The sequence below is a fragment of the Amblyomma mixtum genome, chromosome 6 (assembly GCF_055824585.1).
Source record: "Amblyomma mixtum isolate Tamu chromosome 6, ASM5582458v1, whole genome shotgun sequence".
Taxonomy (NCBI): domain Eukaryota; kingdom Metazoa; phylum Arthropoda; class Arachnida; order Ixodida; family Ixodidae; genus Amblyomma; species Amblyomma mixtum.
In genome coordinates this window covers 151,939,633-151,956,813 of record NC_143017.1, presented here as the reverse complement: position 1 = coordinate 151,956,813, position 17,181 = coordinate 151,939,633, and the positions used below count along the sequence as shown (strand labels likewise).

Below are 17,181 nucleotides of genomic sequence, written 5' to 3'. Positions count from 1 at the left end.
GAAATGGGAACGCCCAGAATCGGCGGGAACCCTGCTAGTCGCGCAGCCAAGGGCGGAATAGAGTGTTAAGAAACGATTCCAATGACGATGCCCTTGATATCGAGACAAGACCACATAAATGCGATCACCTAGCTTAACCAGATGCAGGACAGCTTCAATGGCAAGACCACCTAAGCAGTATGTGTCGCAACGGCCATACACAACGACGCAGGCGCAAAGACTCAGCAGCGAGTGCCGACCAAGCTTTCGGCAAGGAAGCGTCAGAAGAATGAAAGAGTAGGGCGAGTTTCGGAGTTTTAACTTGCGGCTATGGTACTATTACGACAAGGAAGCTGCAAAAAAAAAAAGACCTTTTAGAGGATATTAAGTAATGCAATCTTTAAGTCAAGAAGTTATTGCCTTCAAACTATTCGTTCACTCAATATTTGTTTTCTTCATTGGTTGCAGTGGCACATAAATATCCCAGATTAAATTGAAGGAAGAAGAACAAGGCACGGAACAGGCGTTGAGGCAGAAGAAGTGGAGACCGCGCACGATGTGGTCGGTCGTGGGAGCACTGCCGTTGCGAAAGTCTCCGGCTCCGTTCTCCAGCACACAGCTGCTCGCACCACTTAGCAGCGGCGATCTCCCACCGCCCATTGACAGATCCAGCCTGCAATCCGTGCCACTGTACGCGGCATTCGTGGTGGCCACCGCGTCTCTGACATCTGTGGCACTGTTCGTGGCGCCCGCCATGTTGTTCGCCAGGGCTGGCCTCTGCCGCAGACCAGGTGGCTGTTACTCCCTCGAGCGAGACCTCCTGGCATCCATCGACAGCAGCGTGCATCCGTGTGACGACTTCTACCGGTATGTGACCCAGAGCGCGGTTGCGTTCGCTTGCGCGTATACACGCTCGCCTTGCTCTTCATTGCTCTCTGCGTTGTGTCCGCTGTAAACGGCGCAACTATGGCACTTCTAATGCACTAGCGTTAAAGGCCCTGTGTCGCAGAAAAACCAGTGTCGGCGTTACCGGCAATGTGGCTGAAAGCTTAAGCCTAACCGGCCGGTTCGTGACATCACAACCATGACCGAGCGCGGGTGAAACAAACAGCTCCGTGCGATGACACTCCTGCTTCCTGTATGTATATGCTGCTCCGCCAACGAGCGAAACCTGCATGGTGAAAGACATAAATTGATAGCTTGCTCGGATTGGTCGCAAATGTCTTAAGGACGTTTACATATGCAAAGAAATAGTGGTGAAAAATAAACTGAGAAAAATTAGGCGGGATTCGGACCCGGTACCGTTGCATTGCGTGACAAGCACGCTACCCATACGCCACAAAAACTCGTCAGTTTAAGCGGCATAGTGGTTGACCTGGCGAATGCGCTGTGGTCTTTGACTTGCAGTGATGTCTTAAGGGCGTGTACTGATGCGTGCATAGTTATGACAATGCTAATTCGTGATTAGGTCATTCAACCAGATTAATTCGATTTCTGAGATGATTGGTTCTACTTGAGCGGCTCGATGCGTGTGTACGTGCGATGTATCGATGTGTAAGGTGTAATTCGGGCATCATTAATCGGGGAAAGAGAGAGAGTTATAAACCCGCCGCAGAGCGCCGTGCGTGCGCCACGTGGTGATGCGTTACTTGACATTAGGTCTCGTCTGTCTGGCGGAAACTTTTCATCCGTCGTAGAGTTCGCTGAGGGGCGCTGGCGATCCCGTCCATCTGAGGAGAAAGCGGAGCCACTCCCCACCCCCCTCCCGCGTGCGGTTGCAGATAGCGGCTGCCGATTAGCAGCGGCGGTCCAATAACGCTACCGCATTCTACTCTTAAGGCAACCCTTAAGCGTCTTCAAAGTTTTAATCTGCCGCACTGTAGAGTCCCCTAGTTAAGTGGACGTGTGGACGTATACACTGTGGCTCCATCCAGTGACGGCAAGTCGAAGCACTTTCGCGCTATCCTCAGGAAACTGATCTGAAATTGTTGATGACAGAGACGCATTACAAGCCTCAATTTTATTTCAAGGAGGAAAGCGGTTGCTAGGTTGCTTCTAGGTTGCTTCTCTGGGAATTTTTCACTCACGCCGCCGCCGACGACGACGCCGAGTTTTCCACTGAAATTTACCCTTGACGCTATCGCGTTAAAGGAAGGTTACTTAACCTTATTACTTCTGACCAGTGCTCTAGACGCTATCGCTACTTGGCTTTTGGCACTCGTGCATTTTTCAGTGGTGCCAGCGAGACGAGCCCCCTCCAACTAAATTCCACGGGCCAGTCCGACTGCACCGTCAATAAATACTGCTCTCTCCGGTTCTCGATCGATCTGCTCTGCAGGCACGTCTGCCATGGCTGGAACAAACGCCAGAACGAGACGCCACCCATCAAGAAATACGCTGACCGTTTTAAGGACATGTTCGTGTGGAACCTCCTGAAACGCACTATCCCTCGAAAGCCAAGGACGGCGCTGGACAAAGCATCCTCTATGCTGCTGCAGTGCATCAAAGAGGTGTGTTCGTGATGACTTTCTGATTTTGACGGTGCTCCAATGTTCTTGTTTCTGTGTTTACTTTTCTTGCGTTGCGCAGCCTGCGTGGGCAGCACAAGAGGCTTGCTCATCCTTCCTGCATCACTTAGCGCAGTTCCTTAGATTTCTGTTGTAACAGTAACCGGTTTCCACGCATACATCGAGAGCTCGTCTGATTAGTTTAACATCATACTACGATAAAATGCTTCATAGGGCTACTTGTAAGAGCCGCACGATACAGTAAAATTGCCCCCTCTCTTTTTATTGGTCGAGACTCGAGAGTAAGTGCATGCATGAAATGCATTGCAGTACCGATAGAGGCTCTAAACGGTACCTGGAGGGAAAGCTGGAGCCACCGTCTATGCGAGTTTCTTAAAGAGCACTATTTAGCAACGGCAGGAATGCCACGAAGATGGAAACGAAGTTTCGTGTTTGGTTTGGCAACTGCAAGGCCGAAAGCGTTAACTGTACCTGGAAACTGGTAGTTGCGCCGCTCTTCTCTTCGGTGCGCAGATTATTTCGATTCTTCGTTTTTCGCTTCTGCAGTAGACTTGACGCAAGTGAAAGCACGGTGTTAAGCTGGTGTGAAAACTTTCGCAGCATTTCTTCAAGGTTTGCCTCCAAAAGAATCATATTTTTTTTTACGGCTGAATCCACCTTTTATGCCCAAAAATAGCCAAGGCAAGTAAGAAACCTCTTCTTCCCAGCATTCCTACATCTCTCCGTGGTGGATCAAGTGCGTGATCAAGTGTAACGGCATAAGGTTCAGCCTGTTTATATTAAGAAACTCTACTGCAGTATCATCATAGCAAATTCTAGAGACTGAACCTAGTTGCAACATCTCGTCTCGGCCAAACACAACCGTCTGTCCACAGCGTTGCTCGGTGGCAGACCCTAAGGTGCAACCCAAGTGCAACCATTCATTACTTCCTCCATGGGTGCAACGTTCATTCAAGAACGCCACCTTCTGCCGCCCTCACTGCTTACAAGGGGTTCCGCACTGCGCCGAGAGATGGCGACATGCCTCCGCACAAAACGAGTTAGCCGCGGGAGCGCGGATTACGCAACGTGCGCGGTGCTCTCTGTTCGCTCGCTCGTTTTCTCCTATCTAGTCTAAGTGTTTCAGTTATTTATTTATACGTTATGAGAGGGTCTTTATTCCCACTCAGGGGCACTTCCAGAGCTGATGGGATATATAATTCCCGGAGAAGACTCTCACTTCAGGATAGCTCACTCACTCCAAAGGAGTGCAGGCTTCAGGTCAACAGATCCTTTTTGTAATCGAAACTTTATACCCTAATCTAAGAGCACTTGCTGCTGGGCTAGTTGGTTTCGGTTCATATTTGAATAGGTTTTAGGCTCAAAAAACAGACAGACACATAGGTAGGTAGCAGGACGAAGCGCCATGGCGCTTCGTCCATGGCGCTTCGTCCTGCTACCTACCTATGTGTCTGTCTGTTTTTTGCGCCTAAAACCTATTCAACTTCTTCGTCCTGCTACCTACCTATGTGTCTGTCTATTTTTTGCGCCTAAAACCTATTCAAATATTTATACCCTAAACCTTATACTCGTACTTTACACTGCACTGGGGAGCCTGAGCTCTGCAGTAGCTGTCACAGAATGACTTCGCAAAATCACGTAATTTGGGAGTGTCAGGATTCTCCTGGGGCTAAATCACATAGCATCCCAGACCTTGCCACATTGGAAGAGCTGATCCGGACGCACGACCCGGATCAGCAAAGACTCATATCCGTCAGGCGGAAACAGCTTACTACAAGGCTTTCGCCGCGGTCTCTGGTGCTGAGAGCCGGCTGAGAGGCACACCCTCCTAATGTCTGCGCCCAGGCCGTGAGGCCCCATGATGAAGGGAGTAAAGTTCATTCATTCATTCATTCATTCATTCATTCATTCATTCATTCATTCATTCATTCATTCATTCATTCATTCATTCATTCATTCATTCATTCATTCGCTCGCTCGCTCACTCGTCACGAGAACAGCACATGCGCCGTTGGGGCTACCTGTGTCTACAGTACTACAGACAGCGGCCTCGCTTCGATGAAGTCGAAACATAAAAAGGCACCTATTTTGTGCTGTGCGATGTCATCGCATGTTAAGATCCCCAGGTGGTCGGAATTATTCAGGAGCCCTCCACTGCGGTACATCTTTCTCTCTCTCTTTCTTCTGTAAGCCCCACCTTCATCCCTTCCTTCCCTGCGCCGTTGAGGTGTCCACGTAGAAGTGAAACAGCTACTGCGCCATTTGAGTTCCTCAAAAAGCCCTAATTACAGCACAGGGCGAAGGTTCCTTCTCGCCACGTGCTCGCTTAGCCGACCACGTCACTAGGAAGAACGCCACCCGCGGCGCTCCAGCAACGCCATATAAAAGCATTTCATGCTTAAATGAATAGGACACTAGATTCCATTACCCCCGAAAGAAAGCTTGCGGCAGTGGATAAGCGGAAAGGTGGCTGCGGGTGAGGGGGTCTGCTTCTGAGGGAACGTCGTGCTGGTCGTAGCGCGCTGCGGGGCTAACGCACTGTAGGAAGGGGCGGGCATGCATGCACCTTCGGCCACACGTTCGAGACCGAGTTATTCCGGTTAGCAAAGTCACTGCAGTTGACTAGTGAGGCCGCGGTAGGAGTCGCACGAACGTGCAAGCAATAATTGCCGCTGTGAACTTTCTGACAATGTTTACTGAAACCTTACAAATGAGCCGCTCGTATGGAATTACGGGAATATAGAGTCGATAAGATATGGAAATATGTATCAAAATCTATACTTTGTCTGTACGGAGTCCATAAGCTTTCCGCTTAATTTCTACACGATTTCCATACAGTGTATATGATGTCATCTGGAGTCCAGTCTGTAAGTTTCCATACCTACTTCCCGGTCCATACCTACTCCATATGCTCCACAGTGACACCATAAAATTTCTCATGGAAACGTATGGAATTATGGAACTCGTCTGGTGGAAACTTCAGAAACGTGTGCTGTGCGGTGTCAGTGCACGTTAAAGAACCCTAGGTGGTCGAAATTTCTGGAGCCCTTCACTACGGCGTCTCTCATAGCCTGAGTCGCTTCGGGACGTTAAACCCCAATAAACCAATAAACCAATAAACCAACATTTCACATATCGCGAGTCCTTCTCGTTAAGTTGAGCCTTGTTCATTGCTGCTATGACATTCCTTGAAAGAAAAAGGGCAACAGTCCCTTCTTTAGCTGAGTTTTTGCAAAAAACCTGCATCATTGAATTTGGTGGAAGAAAGATAATAAAATGGCTCACCCAAAATTATCGTATATGTAATGACAGGGCGATCTACTTCATTCATACAGGGAACAGAGTCTGCGTCAAAAGGTGGCGAGGCACTCAGGCAGTTCCTCCAGGACGTGGGCTTGTCGTGGCCGCAGAAGAGCGCAGTCACCCGACAGCAGTTGCTCGACCTGCTTGTGAAGCTGTCGTTGGACTTTGGCATGCCAACGCTGTGGCAGTTTGTCGTAGGCCGTCACCCGTCGAAACCGACAGAGAACACGCTGTACATGGCCCTGGACACACGCTATACCGGCTGGTCGAGTGACCTGAAACGACTTGAAGAACGGGACGCCTTGCATCGCCACTTGCGCCGAGCAGCCGAAGTGGTCGGAGGTATCGGCAAGTCCTACAGCGGCATGATTGAAGACGTTATGAAGACTCACCAGCAGTTCAAGAAGGTGTTGCAGGTGGGAATTTTGTATCGCCTTTGGGAACTTTAAGAGCGTAAAAGTCACCAGGGACCCCTCAGGGGTGGCATCTGCTTAACCAGTAAAATCAATTTAAGGAACCAGTCATTTTTTGTAGTGGCTCCAGCCGTACTGGTTTAACGTACAGCGAGCCTTAATTGCATCTCCAATGGGACCCGCCTTGTTCTCACCAGGCTGACCGTTCCTATGCGACGTTTACTGATGTCTCTCCAAAGTCATTCTACAGGCAATGGAAGGCACTTGTACTGTTATTATGTACACATTGTCTACAAAATCAAGGCACACGAGAAGATCCATATTTAGGTATTAGTCTCAGCTGTTGTCTAAAAGACTTATTTTTGCGCAGTTAAGAGCCAATCTTGAACGAGAAAACCCTGCTCTACCATGGAGGTACAATGTTTGCTGCACTAAACTGCACAATAACACAGAAAGCAGACAACCGCAGTGCGTGGGTGCTGTCACATAATAAATGTCATTGGGACTGTACTAGTTCGTCATCTTTTTGATGAAGTAAGGAGCGCAGTAGTGAAAATACGCAGTCAAAGCCGAGCGTTATTCTTGAAGGCTATTTTTTACCATCAGTTTCACTTTTGGTCAGGGTCAGCGCATGGCTTCTACGTGACGTTTCATGGTTTAGGGGGTTTAACGTCCCAAAGCGACTCAGGCTTTGAGGGACGCCGTATTGAAGGGCTCCGGAAATTTCGACCACTTGGGATTCTTAAACGTCACTGACATCGCACAATACGCGAGCCTCTAGAATTTCGCCTCCATTGAAATTCGACTGCCGCGGCCGGGATCGAACCCACATCTTTCGGGTCAGCCGCCTAGTGCCATAACCACTGAGCCACCACGGCGGTGTCGTCTGCTCGGCAATCTGCCTCCCAGTTTCCACGTAGCAGTTTTCTTTTTATTGCGAAGAAATACTACTTTAGCTACCACCTCAGCCCGTTCCAGCGCGAGGCGGTGGTAGGCACCACTTGACCTTTGGCATGGCCTTTGGCATGACGTCATACCATCTGTGTAAAAACGGGGCCCCATCTCGCGTCGTAGCATCGCGAGGCTGGTAGGCACTAACGGCGGCCTAACTCTCGCTCCTCTCACCAGGGGCGCCGCGCGCGTAGTGACGTCATACCATCTGCGTAAAAAAAAACGGGGCCCCATCTCGCGCCGTCGCAGCTCGAGGCTGGCAGGCACGAACGCCGGTTCGCTCCTCTCGTCAAGCCTGTCAGATGCCGCCTCAAGCAAGCAAGAAACTTCGGCAGAATGCAAAGAGGAAGCATCAGCGAGCTGCGGAGACAGCAGAAGAACGATAAGAACGACTTTCCAAGCGGCGTGCTAAATATGCAGCGGAACCTATCGTATTGCTTCGCAATTACCAAGCTTAATTAAGCTAAGCCACAGCCAGTTTTTTTTTTTTTGGCAGCGAAAAGCATATCGATTTCACAGAGAAAGCTGTAGTAAGTTTGTTCAAGCCATTTAGTCGAAGTAATTTAGAGGGTACAACGGCAGCCGTGTAACGCGTTATGTGTACGCCACCGCCACACACCTCAAACTACGATTGTGTGTCTACTGAAGCAGAGAGCTGGTTATGTTCTGTGGTTATGTGGTTAGAGAGCATATCCTTTCATCGGAATCAAGGCTGTCTAAACCCTCCGTTAGTTATGAGAAAAGGAAAGGCGCAAAACTGCCTCAATTTGCAGGAGGACACCAACTACAAGGCGAGTGAGGTGACTGACCCAGTTAGCCAGTTCTTCGCCTTTCCTTCCCTCAAAATCATCGGAGGGCTTAGACCGCGAATAACACGACATTGGGAACTAGACTATTTGCTTCGTGCCAACGGGCCCTAGAGTTCGTGAATTAAGCCGGGAACGCGATCGAACCGAAGACAGCATGCGTAAGAAGGCCGAGTATGTGCGTGTGCGTGTGAGAAGCGCAAGCGGGCAGTCGCTGTGAAATATCAAAATAGGCGTGCCACTCCAGAGCTCTCGACCTTTTATGTTAATCAGCTTGCGCTAATTAATGCACTTAGCCGCTAAGCTTACATCTTATATTTTTTCTTTCTTGGAGAAGTTACTCGATGACAAAGCTGCGGATTTGTATGTCAGAGCTGCTCGCCGGCCATTCTTCAAAACATGTTAAAAGACCACTTGCTCAATTCCTGTCGTGGAAATTTGGTGGGTGGCATCCCTATCCAGTGAAAAAGAAATTACGCCTGGTTTTTGGGTTTCTAAATGGTGTTTACGCCAATTTAGTCCGAAAAACGCATGGCTGACAGTGCTACTCAAGTTATCTGCAGCCAGGTTTGTATAGCTAACAAATGGTTGTGATGCCAGTGAATTATACCCATGTACCAAGGATTCATTACAAGTTAAACATGTATGCCTCGCTGAATAACTTTACTACTCAAGCTTAAGAGACGGCCTTTCACTGCTCTGAATGCTCTAGCAAGATTAACTGCATAATTCTCGGGTTGTTAAATCTTAACCTTGTGGGATCTTTTTATTTTGCTGTTCAGCATGGCAGGGCAAGGTACAGAGTTCCCGGGTACGTGAACCTAAGCGACTACGATTTGAGGCTGGCCATCAACGGCCACCTTCCAGACGACTCGCAGCTCTGGATCGATGACACGATCGTCGACATGCAGCCGGGCTTATTCAGCGCCATTGACGAGAAACATCTAAGCGACGATGGTGCGCTCAAGCGCTTCAAGCTCTACCTTGGCGCCTACTTGGTCTGGACAGTGTCACCCGTGCTAGCCAGCCACCTGGACCATGCCATGCACGTCGACATGGGCAGCCTGCTGCCTGCCTTAAAACGCAAGTCCCGCGACTGCCTTGCGTCCGTCAGCCACCTGATGCCCCTGGTGAGCTGGAAGGTGCAGTCTGACTACGTAAAGAGCAAGTCCCGCGCGTGGCACGTACTCAGCCTGCTCTTGCGCTCGGCCGTCAAGATCATAAGAGTGTACAGCCCCGAACTAGCAGTCCAGGCTACAGAGGCCACGTCACACTTGGCTATCAACGCACTGAATATGAGCGTGGATTGGTCGACGCTGGACCAAATCTACGACTTTATTCCCGTCAACGCTGGTAACGGGAGCTACTTCGACCACTACAGGCGCGCTTCGCAAGCGGCGATGCGCTTGTGGAAGAAGTCTCTGCGCCGACCGCAGCTAAGTTTCTACCACCTCCCGGGCACGTCGACGGAAGCCGCCTACCGCATCCTGGTTATCCGGGAGGTCACACTAAGCTACGCCTATCTCGTTCCGCCATTGATGGTGCCGGATCACCCACTGGCCGTGTCGCTTGCTACCGCCGGGACGCAGATGGCCTCCGACGTCCAAGTGCTTCTTCAGACCATCCTCCTTTACAACGACCAATTCGCGGTAAGAGGAACAGCAGGCACGACGGCGCGCTTTACCCACTATTCTGGCTGCACGCTAGACCACTGGGATTGGTGCTCAAGGACGTCGTCGCTTTGGCAACGATCGGAATGTTAAAACGTCTAAAACATCCTTGACAGCCGGTTTCACTGGGAGTAAGCGTCAAACTAATCAGTAGATCGCTGCTGAACCATCGCAATTCCTTCAATGCTTTTTCGTGGATACATGCATCCCGTATGAAACGAGAGGCCTTAAAGAGCGCTGCTTAGTCAAGCCATAATGCTTGCAATTATATACATATTAGCCATGAAAGCATTGTAGCGTCGATTAAACGTTTACTTACCGATAACCTGACAATAGCATCATCATCAGCCTAACCACGAGCACTGCAGGACTAAGGCCTCTGCCATATCTCTACAATTAACCCTGTCTTGTGTCAGCTGGGGCCACCTTCTTAATCTCATTAATCGCAATCATTTTAATCACATCCGTCCACCTAACTTCCTGCCACCCCCTGCCACGCTTGCCTTCTCTTAGCACCCAGTTCGTTACCCTTAACGACCATCGGCTACCTTGCCGTCGCAATACATGCCCTGCCCAAAACCGTTTCTTCTTCTTCATTTACGCTACGATGTCATTAACCCGCGTTTGCTACCTCACCCGCTGTGCCCTCTTCCTGTCTCTTTGCGTCACATCTATCATTTTCCTTTTCATAGCTGGCTGCGTTGTCCTCAACTTAAGTTGAACTATTTTGGTTAGACGCCATGTTTCTGCCCCATAGCCGAAGGTAACATACAGCAGTTATATACTGTTCTCTTAAAGATACAGCTGTTATATACTTTTCTCTTGAGGAATATTAATAAACTGGTACTCATCATCTGAGAGGACCTGCCAAATGCACTCCACTACATTGTTATTCTTCTAGTTATTGCATTTTCATGAACCCGCCGCGGCGGCTCAGTGGTTATGATGCTCGGCTGCTAACCCGAAGGACGCAAGTTCGAACCCGGCCGCGGCAGCCGAAATTCGATGGGGGCGAAATTCTAGAGGCCCGTAAGACTAAGATGTCAGTGCATGTTAAAGAACAGCAAGTGGCTGAAATTTCCAGAGCCCTTCACTACGGCGTCCCTCATAGCCAGAGTCGCTTTGGGTCGTTAAACCTTAGTACCAATCATCTTCGTGCAATTCGCGGCGAATAATTGGAATTTTAATTACCTTAAAACACAATAACGGCATGGTAAGTGTCAAATCAGCACTCTGGCTTCTGAGTCATTGCCATTGTGAAGGGCTCCAGATTAGTTAAGAAAACCTGAAGTTGTTTAAAGTAAGCAGAAACATGTTCACACCGGCCTCCTCGCATTTTGTCTTGATCGAAATGCGGCTGTTGCTGATGTCTTCCAAACTCGGCAAATGACAGCGAAAAAATGCGAACGAAAGTGCGCAAAACATAGCGCAGTGTCGCTCATCACTCCATTAATCCAGTGGTAGAGGAACTCGCAAAATACAACCAACCAATACACAGGATGGCCAACTAAAACTGACCAAGATTTAAAAACTCAAGCGTTCTTCCGAACTCAAATCAAGGGATTGTTGTTAGGAGTAATGTAAACCTTCGATGAAGTAACCTTAGCGTAGCTCTTTTTAACTGGCGAAAGTGGGTTAGCGCTACAAGCACAGAAATAGGCGAAGCGTGCTTAGGGTTCTGGGCATGCGCAGTGCCCACTGTTTTAATTTTACCACAAGAGATCAGGTCCACGGTCCAATTTTAACGAGCGCCGCTATACTAGACCTTGTTAATTTCTAATTTTCTCTGTTGTAGTTGCTACTGTCATGTCACTAACTTCGCAACATTCGCCACGGTTCCTATCCTAAAATGCCGGTTTTATCAGTTAGCCTTGCTATCCCTGGGTCTAGATATTAATATTGCTTGGTTATAAAGTTAAATCTCTCTGCAAAAAACATCAACTAAGAAGTAATGGCTTCCACTTGATGCGCAATTATCGCCACCCAACTAATACGATGTGTATGCAGTTTTACAGTAACGCGGAACTGGGACCCATCCTGCCGTTGGTGGAACTGTTGGCCACCTCAGCCTACCATCTCGGCACTGCTGGGCAGGAATTGGTTGGCATCGAGGGATTGACGCCCAGGGATTCTCTGGACATGACACACGACGCCTTAGTGGCGTGGGCCGCGTCTGACGCTGTCGAGTCCCTGCAGTGCGCGGCGACTGCCAAAGCTGCCCATCCACCGGCGTCCGCTGCTTTCCATGGAGTGCCTCCCAGCAAACTGTTCTTTCTTGTCGCCTGCTTCATGGAATGTGGCAGGGCTGGCCGCAGTCGCTTGTTTAAGGTGCGAAACCTGTGCCTCGACGGGGTGCCGGAATTAGTATTACCCTATAACGAAACTTTTTGGCGAAGATATCATAAGATTGGTGGCGATGGTGATAATGATTTGGTGGCTATCCCCTTTCTATCGTGTGGACACCGTGTTGGCACTTCGTACAAAAAAAAGCGCAAAAATTAAAAAGTGACAGTAGAAACACAAAATTGGGACCCTCTGCACGCCGCGCATGCACATATCCCGAGGGTGCCGCCCACTCAGAGAGATTGCGCCGGGTGGCGTCCTGAATATACTTTTGTACTTCTGTTCTCAATGTTTTCGTCCTCTGCCTCTAGCATCTTTCAATATTGTTCGTATATATAGCGCTCTTTTTCTTCTATGTATTGTTTTTTTTTCACTCTCCCACCCCCTCTGTAATGCGAAAGCCCTGAGGGGAAAATAAATGAAATGAAATGAAAAGGGTAGTGCCATTTATGGTTGGTTAACAACTGCACCGCCATCTGTTGACAGAACAATGTGTTCGACGAGCCCTACTCCCTGTAATCCGGACACGTATTGCTAAAAAACACATGACGATCTCGACTCGTACATGTGAGTAGCAGAACTCATATGCCAAAAAAAGACTGTCGGCTCGTGACGTCATGGTGTGTTAAGGGGTTATGCTATGTTTTGTTATGGTATGTTATGTTACGTTTGGTTGTGGTTATGTTATGTTATGTTATGTTATGTTATGTTATGTTATGTTATGTTATGTTATGTTATGTTATGTTATGTTATGTTATGTTATGTTTTGTGTGGTTATGTTTTTACGGGAGCGCCAGCGGTGGTGGCTGGCTAGGCGAACTTTGCAGCGCCCGAAGCCGCTGTGGACCGAGTGGCTGAACTGTGTTTCTGAAATGTTCTTCGCTTTCGCGTCTTAGCTAATGCTCGAACAATCCGCACTCGTAACCTGCCTATGAATTTTCGGTCTTGTGGAGGTGGGGTTGCCGACCCAATTTTTCAGAGTTATGAAGTTGCCAGGAAACCTGTCGCGGACAGAAACAGCCGCCGAGCAGTTTTAATGACGCGTCTATTCAAATATATGTATACACACACGCTGTGGTCACTTGATGGATCTATTTACAACACGAACGAAGAAACTGGGGATAAAAAGTAGACATTACGAATCAGAAGATATATGCTTAAAAAGTAGACTAATAGACGCTTAAAAACATAGGTTTGCTGATGTTTTTACTAGGGATCCGATACAGATAAGCAGCGGCATATTAACAGATTTGGAGGGGAGGAAGGGGGTAGGGGGCTTGGGTCCCAGTTAGAGAAGGTGGTTTATTTATCAGAATACGTCCTAGCTGCATTCTGATGCGCTACACAACTGACAGTGCTTTGGCGCAAAAAGAGCTCTTATAACTTTCGGACAGTCTTAGGTGGAACAGTTTGTATAAGTAATCGCTTTCATGTCGACGTGACTCTATTCTTGGCGTAAAGTCAGCTGCCGCAAATGACATTGAGGAATCCCACTTACCGCTAATTTCAGATAGAGTGAAGCAAAATTCAGAACTAAACGAAAGAAAAAGTTTTAAACATGGACTGCGCGTCCGCGAGATTTATTTGCATATAAACAGTTATCGAACTGCTACTAGAAAAATAATGACCACCATAAACTGCCGAAAGCAAGCTGCAATCACTGCAAACACGCTGATATAATAAACGAAAGTAAATCTGCATTTGTTCCCAGAAATACATTAAAAGCGTGGAGTCAGAGCGTCACGGAGGAACCATTTCTGAGGGATTCCATCAACTAGAAGGCACCCTTTACACATATATTTTGGTAAAACTTTCATTTGTACTAATTATGAAGAAAGTGAACGGTCGTCGAAAGCAAGGAAACATACGGAAATGTTTCTTTGTATTAACGCTTGGAAATAATGCCGCAATTTCTTTTTGGATAAGGTATAAGTGACTAGAAAGAAGAAAACCAAGAACCACACTACTGCTGATGACGAACTACAGGTAGTTCGTCAGGAGCCTACAGGGGCACAAAGCACGAGACAGAAAAACTCACACAGGACAATTCAGAATTGAACTGAGCCCTGAATATGGGAACCATTCCATATCTCATAACTGAAATGATTTCTTGAAGTCAGTGGCCTAATTCTGGCTTCCTGTTTCCTTATATATTTGCAGAAAGCTCATTGCAACGCGGTCCTTCCTACGATGCCGGCATTCAGAAGGGCTTTCCAGTGCACTGCGAACAACCTTCTGGCGACAAATTTCACCTGGCCGGACCTGAGTACACAAGATGCGACCGCAGAAAACTGTTCAGTCTCGGCTTAGGCTTTCATCTGGACACATCATTTTAGATGAGCACGTCAGTCACTGACGCATTCGTATCACGAACTAATATTGCCCCACGAACCCACTGCGCTGTCGTGAAGGAGGTCGAGGTTCTGTGCGTGCTTGCATGCTTTTTTAGTTTGCTGCTTCAGCGTAATATCCGCACTATAACACATGTAACAGGGACATTGTCATGAGCGAGAATTGATGTAGCCAAACGTGTTGCGCAGACGGCGTGTCATATTGAGTTGCGTCTATGTCGATTGTCAAGATAGTCAGTAACCGGCGCACTTGCTTTCATCGACGATGCGGCGTGTATTCCAATACTGTGCGTAACATCAACCCTAGTTCGTTTGTTTTTTCTTATGGAGCATATCGTTTATAAAAAGCGTTTTTGAACGTGGCCGTTTTGTGAGCATTTCGTACCCAGAAATTCTGGACAAAAGCATTTTTGAGCAGGAAACCGTTTATGAACGAAATTTTTTTCATACAGTATAAGATTTCGCTATAAGATTATATCCGCTGATCACACGACTGCAGTCTTGTATTTTTTTTTCTATTAACGTTTTTACTATTGTCAAAGGTGTTCCCCATTGGTTTCCTATGGGGGTCTTAACTGTCCGGTGCGATCGATCTAAACTCTTTAAATTTTGCTACATCAGAAGAAAGGACCATTACGTTCAATATTTCCATAACAGTGTCTTGCAATTTTTCAGTCTTCAAAAGTTTTGTCTCAGAACGTTGGACAGGGAAACTCAAAAATTTAACAAGTAGGAGAATAAAGCCGATGTCTGCCAGGCCACACTTTGTTTTTCTCGTGGTTTTGCACAATTTTCCAATCCTGCAAAGTTTCGCCCAGCAGTGGTCTGTTATGTGCCGTCCATGTACAGCTGTCTGAAGAAGAAATTCATAAAAGCCTTGAAATTCAGTGACTGACTGTTTATAATGGAGTTGTCAGATTAACCCCGCCAACATTTGCCTCGAAAAGCTGACGCTCCTGGAACAACCATCGGTGAGTGGTGAATGTCGCGTTGTCCCGATGTCATAGACTACAATCATGAGAACGAGCGCCCAACTCAGCGATGCATTTTTCACCTGTATTTCATGCAATTTCATGCGAGTTTTCACCTATAATTTGATATACTTCATGCGTAGCGTCAAATATATGAATTGCGTTCGATTGACCTGAAAACTACGTTATGATGAGGTGGTCGATGTTTCCAGAGCCCTTAACTAGGGCGTCCCTCATAGCCTGAATCGCTTTGGGACCTAATGGGAATAAACGTACAGAAGCGTTACAGACGAATTTCACAGGATCTCCCAGCAAGCAGCCTGTCCCTCTCCTGATGTTGGGAGACTACTTCCTAATGTTGCAGAATAATATCGAACATCCACAGGTATTTGGAAGCCCACAAAGCGTCTGGAGCTTCTCACATGACGCAAAGATCGTTGTACTAACCAACCGGTGAGGTCCATCGCCTATACCAGCTACCCCAAGTTACCCCACCGTTAAGGAGCGAATTTGGTCGCAGTTATGAAGTGTACTACACACTGCTGTGCAACGTGCTTACGGGGGAACGCGTGCAAAAACTTGTGCAGTGTACAAAATCTGAAGAAGCAAGCATTCGCCTAGCCCGCAGTGGCACATTTGGTGACTCAGACCGATGCACTGTTTTGCGTCAATATTGATGTATGCAAAATGTCGGTTTGTCTTAAAAGGCTTTGCAAATTTTATTTACGGCAAATATAAAATTTCTTGCTTTTTTCTGTGTTAAAAAAGAATGTGCCTAATGACCATTTGCATTCAGAGTCCTTAGAAATGTTTCATAGTTTTCTTTAAGTATAGAACGAAAATTTTTTTTCCCAGCTTTAGTAATTTCGGAAAATTTTGCATCTGTGTTCATATTACCGCACACACTTCAAAAAAGAAAAAAACTCGAGTGAAAATCTCGCATTCCTACTACTTTAGTACATAAAGCCATGAATTCCTTGCTTCACCGGAGGGCCAGCTTCTCGAGCGTACTTTCATCCACTGTGAGGATCGTTAACCCATATATGCCGACACTTCTGGTGGTTTAAAAAATTGAAATATTTATTGATATAAAATTTTCGTAAGGGTTCCTTTTATTGATGGAAATAGTTTTATTTCTTTCCTATTCGCCCACCACATGTCCCCGGTGCTTTGCTTAGTGAACTGCCAGATAACGCCAAGAATCTTATCGTGTCTCGCTGGGCAGCGGATGGATTGCATATAAATCGTGATACTGAGCAATGGCAGGTTAGTTTTTTCGGTGCCGGTGCTGAGGGTCAGACAAAAGACCCTCATTTTCTGTTTGCCGAATTCATGAAGTACGACATCTAACAAGACAGACTGCTGTGTCTTGAGCAAAAGTGTCTTGACTGGTCCCAAGGGAACTGGAAATCACAATCAGTGAGTAAATACTGAATGTTTTTCATTTTTCATGCTTTAGTGTTAAATTCCAAGATGGCATAATTTCGAATTTAGCTTGTGCAATGTACCGGCTTGTCGCAGAGAGCGCTTAAATACGGCTTGCGTTTTCCTGAAAAATAAAGTTGTCAGTCTGCGCTTCTAAGTGTCGTGAATGTGTCTCCCTGGTGTCCTAAACCTTTCGCGCAGTTAACTCTTTAATTCAGAAATGCTTAATCTACATTTGATTCAGGGAAAAGCATTGTTCTTTGGTGAAGCGTTTTCTTCTTATAACTACCTTGTCAATGCACCCACCTGACCTTTCCACGCGTCACCGCAGTATACCTCCAACGCTAGTGCATACCCTCCGTGCCCTTTTCGTGGGAGAGCTGGGTTACTGGTCCTGCTGACCTACGCAAAAACCATACCGCATCACCGTTTCCCGTTTCC

General features: G+C 47.3%; 2 protein-coding genes across 2 annotated transcripts; both read left to right on the top strand.

The window, feature by feature from the left end:
• Positions 1–334: 334 nt before the first annotated feature.
• LOC149340800 (endothelin-converting enzyme 2-like) lies at positions 335–10,084 on the top strand. The gene is made up of 5 exons (XM_089551184.1): positions 335–846; positions 2,318–2,489; positions 5,843–6,226; positions 8,763–9,629; positions 10,067–10,084. The coding sequence occupies exons 1-5, from the start codon at positions 536–538 to the stop codon at positions 10,082–10,084; spliced, it is 1,752 nt and encodes a 583-aa protein (XP_089407310.1). The 5' UTR covers positions 335–535.
• Positions 10,085–11,557: 1,473 nt separating this feature from the next.
• On the top strand, positions 11,558–16,884 carry LOC149340799 (uncharacterized). The gene is made up of 2 exons (XM_089551346.1): positions 11,558–11,978; positions 14,154–16,884. The coding sequence occupies exons 1-2, from the start codon at positions 11,616–11,618 to the stop codon at positions 14,301–14,303; spliced, it is 513 nt and encodes a 170-aa protein (XP_089407472.1). The 5' UTR covers positions 11,558–11,615; the 3' UTR covers positions 14,304–16,884.
• The last annotated feature ends 297 nt before the right edge of the window (positions 16,885–17,181 follow it).